Source organism: Zalophus californianus, chromosome 16 (assembly GCF_009762305.2).
Source record: "Zalophus californianus isolate mZalCal1 chromosome 16, mZalCal1.pri.v2, whole genome shotgun sequence".
NCBI lineage: Eukaryota > Metazoa > Chordata > Mammalia > Carnivora > Otariidae > Zalophus > Zalophus californianus.
This window is the reverse complement of record NC_045610.1, coordinates 13984599-13989058: the sequence shown is the minus strand read 5'-3', so window position 1 is coordinate 13989058 and position 4460 is coordinate 13984599. Positions and strand designations below refer to the sequence as shown.

At 39.1% G+C, this 4460-nt stretch overlaps 1 protein-coding gene across 1 annotated transcript; it reads left to right on the top strand.

Moving 5' to 3' along the window:
* The first annotated feature begins 1242 nt into the window (after positions 1-1242).
* Positions 1243-2286, top strand: LOC113936872 (olfactory receptor 1A1). Its single transcript, XM_027620383.1, has one exon. The coding sequence runs from the start codon at positions 1243-1245 to the stop codon at positions 2284-2286; it is 1044 nt and encodes a 347-aa protein (XP_027476184.1).
* Positions 2287-4460: the final 2174 nt, after the last annotated feature.

Genomic DNA, 4460 nt, shown 5'->3' with positions numbered 1-4460 from the left:
GGATTTGGATGACAGCTAGCAGTCTCTGCCATCATTAGTATGCCTCAGAAAGCAAGTGAATCAAAGAGGAGAGACTCTGTATGCAAGCAGTTACGGGAGCATTACAGTATTTCAGGCAGAAAATGATGATGATCTAAGCTGGAGTTCCAAAACCATAAGTAGAAAAGTTGAGTTATGTAAGAATTATTTTAAATGAACAATCAACAAGATCAGATGTAAAAGTGAGGGATACACTGGGTGAGTGTGCTTCTGAACCTCGCACATGTGGGGAGCCCAAAATATAAACCTCGATTTAACCCAAGAGATATCGAGTGCACACAATTTTCCACAACAGTCTCTCTGGGGTTATTAAAATAAACAAAGTATGGTTTTCCTTTCCCAATGAGCTTGCAAACTACTTAGGTTGGAGTGCAGAGTATAGTGTTTGGACAGACATGTTGGCAAGACAGCTGCATGCAGAAATATGGGAGAGAGAGGTCAAGCCTACAGATATAGACCCGAGAGTTTACTAAGCACTAGTTGAAATGACTAAGGAGTTGGATCACTCAACAAAAGAAATAAGAAAGAAAGGGAAGAGAAAAGCTGTGTGATTATCAATATTAGGGAGTTCTCCAAAGAGATACACCCTACCAAAGGAGGTGGTCAAATTCTTAGAAAAGGGGATATTTGGGGAGGAAATTCACTAGGCTTGTTTTTGCTAGGACATAAACCCAGTGATCCTGGTGACTTACAATCATCCAGTGTCAGTGTAGACACCTGCTACTTCCTGGGCTCTGGGATCACTATTAGTTTGGCCATTGGAACAATTCCCAAATTCATGGCTTGTCCTTATAAAAACACATGCTTTGCACCGGCCTATTTTGTCAAAGATTCCAAAATGCTCCCCTTTCTTTGTCAAGTGTAATAAAATTAGCGTGTGACTTTTGGCTTTTCCATTACACCGTGAAGTCCCTGAGAGCAAAGACTATGTCTTACGTGTTGAATAAGTGGATTAAACATTGTATTTTGTGCATATTTTTTCCATAAGCCTAGCAAAGTATCTAGCGCATGTAATATAAAAAGAACTTAATTGATTAAATCCTAGGTGTTTGAGGGATGGTTCTGGGATGGAGGAGGATGGACATCTTTGATTCACAGATTGCTCACTTCTTAGACATGAGTGTCAAGGGCTAATTGTTGATCAGGCCCACTGAACAACAAGGATAATTGCCCAAAATGTTGGCTATCTCTGGATTCAGGTAAATGCTTCATAGAGATTGCTGGTCACTTGAACCAAAACTGATGGATAAGGAAGATCATTACAGTAACTCCACTAATATTTCTGGATTCTTCTCCCCCTTTTTTAACAAAGGAGCCATGAGGGAAGACAACCAATCCTCTACCCTGGAGTTCATCCTCCTGGGAGTTACTGGTCAGCAGGACCAGGAAGACTTCTTCTTCATCCTCTTCCTATTCATTTATCCCATCACACTGATTGGAAATCTGCTCATCATCTTGGCCATTCGCTCTGACATTCGCCTTCAAAACCCCATGTATTTTTTCCTTGCCAATCTCTCCTTTGTTGACATCCTCTTCTCCTCTGTAACCATCCCTAAAATGCTGGCCAACCACCTCTTGCACAGCAAAGTTATCTCCTTTGGAGGATGCCTAACACAGTTGTATTTTATGATTGCCTTGGGTAACACAGATAGCTATATGCTGGCTGCAATGGCATATGATCGTGCTGTGGCCATCAGCCGCCCACTTCATTACACAACAATTATAAGGCCACGGACTTGTGTCCTCCTAGTTATTGGGTCTTGGGTGGTGGGAAATGCCAATGCCCTCCCCCACACTCTGCTCACAGCTAGTCTGTCCTTCTGTGGCAACAAGGAAGTAGCCAACTTCTACTGTGACATTACCTCTTTACTCAAGCTGTCCTGTTCTGACACCTACTTTAATGTGAAGATGATGTACCTAGGCGTTGGTGTTTTCTCTGTGCCATTACTATGCATCATCATCTCCTATATTCATGTCTTTTCCACAGTCTTACGGGTTCCATCCACCAAGGGTGTGCTCAAAGCCTTCTCTACCTGTGGTTCTCACCTCACAGTTGTTTCTCTGTATTATGGGACAGTCATGGGCATGTATTTCCGGCCTCTGTCTAGTTACAGCCTAAAGGATGCAGTGATAACTGTGATGTATATGACAGTGACCCCAATGTTAAATCCTTTCATCTACAGCCTGAGAAACCGAGACATGAAGGCTGCCCTGGGGAAACTCTTCAGCAAAAGACTCTCCTCATAACCAATGTGAGGTCATATTGGAGAGTCAATTGGAGTCACCAATTATGATACACTTGAAAATCCAGCTCCAATGTCCTCCTCCACCAACAATCAACTTTGTTCTTCTTAGCTAGTAATTCCTCTTCTCTGAAATCTTATGATACCTCTTATGAAACTATCACTTTGTATAGATTATTATCCTTTTGGCAGCACAGGAATATTGGGTTCATATCCTAGATAAGCTACTGATAATGAGAACAAAATTGAGACAGTCGAAAGTTCTGCTTCTACATCAACATATTAGGAATAAGAATTCTGCCCCACTATTGTCACAGGGTGTGAGGATCACAATAGTTCATGATTTAAAGGCTATAAATCACTATTCAAATGTCTGATTTTTTACTATTATGCTAATTACCCCTACTATGCTTACAAGCCTCTGAGGGCAAGAACTGTCTTAAAACATCACTGTACCTCTCACAGTCTTGGTGATATAAAGTGTCCCCAATGATTCATGTTGGAAAATGGCATGGACAAATGAAAATATCACTCTCTGAACTGTAATTTCATAATGATAGACATAATCAGACTAGACTTTATATACCTATCCAATAAAATCTTTAAAGGAAATGACCTGGGCAGAGATTTTTGTTCTCACTGTATCATCGCTTAGACTGTTTCTAAAGAGCATAAGATTTTGCCTATAACCTTAACAAAATGATGCTCTTTAATTGAGTTATTGCATTTTAAAGTAAAAAATATTCTGACTTAATTAATTACATCATGAAATAAAATTACAGTGACAAAACTTCGGGTGCCAAATAAATGCAGAAAAAAAGAGCAGTGTTGAAAATGATGTGACCTTGTTTCTCCAGTATGGCCCAGGGAAGATGAGACTTGGATTCTGGATGATCAACCCTGACAGGTAGGTGATATTTCCTAAACAGAGATATTAATCCAGGGGGTCACAAAATACCCACCAAGGAACCCCACAACCTATGATTTGATTCAGTCATGAGGAAATTATAAAACTTTCTCAAAATATTAATAATATGTAAGTGATTGTACCTAAATATCAGATTTCCAAACAGGGTAACATTAGCAAAAAGTGAATTAAGTGTATCTTAGAACAGTGTGCAAACTCTTTTATTATCTACTACTTTTAACTGCCAGTAAAAATATAAATGATTATTTTCTGTAGATAATTCACATTGTCAGCTAGTTGTCCATATTGGAAGAATTTGGATGTTGGAAGATGACGTTATTCACCATTTAATGCTTTCTGGGTCTCTAAAACACCAAGGGTGAGAACTATCCCAATTACCTTCTTTTCAACCAAAAAGGATTTGATTACAGATGCATATGAATCTGTGTGAATGACTGACCAAAATGGAGGAAATGGAGGTATTTCATGTCGGGAATTTTCAAGGCTGGCCAATTAAAATGTTCTATAAATGTATTGCCTCTCTCTCCCCCAGGAGAGTATGAAGATTTGGGATCTGTTTTGTTCACTGTTGTATGGTCAGTACTTAGACAGTGCTGACATATAGTAATTACTTAATAAATCTGTATGAAATGAATATATGAATCCTACAATAGTAAGAGTCTGCCTTTGGCTCAGGTCATGATCCCAGGGTCCTGGAATCGAGCCCTGCATCAGGCTCCCTGCTCCGCAGGAAGCTTGCTTCCCCTCTCCCACTCCCCCTGCTTGCGTTCCCTCTCTTGCTGTGTCTCTATCAAATAAATAAATAAATAAAATCTTTTAAAAAAATAATATGTTTAACAAATACAACAATGTTAATTTTGTTGTTATGGGTAAGCTCAAGAAGGCCAAATGGTATGAGATGTTTCAAATATTTCCCATAGTGAAATATTAAGTGCCAAAAAGGAGTGTATAAATGAAGAAAATGTAGGTTCTTAGGAGAACTCCATACCACACAGCTACCCTATAACAGTCTCACATTATTCCTCTGTTTAATTTGGACAAGGGAAGTTAAGCTCCTCTACTGTATCCTGCAGTAATCATTAGAATCTACATGTATGTTTATAATGCAAATAAAAATCACTGCATCTGTATGTTAAGTCATTGTCCCACCCATTTCCTTTGACTCTGTCCTGCAATAATTTAAACACTATAATTTAAATTACTCCACATACCAATATCCAGGGATTGACTAAGTCTGGAAAAGACTGCAG

Bases quoted from the DNA above. Each gene is read 5' to 3' on its own strand.
- LOC113936872 (XM_027620383.1), top strand. From the start codon at position 1,243: ATGCTTCATAGAGATTGCTGGTCACTTGAACCAAAACTGATGGATAAG.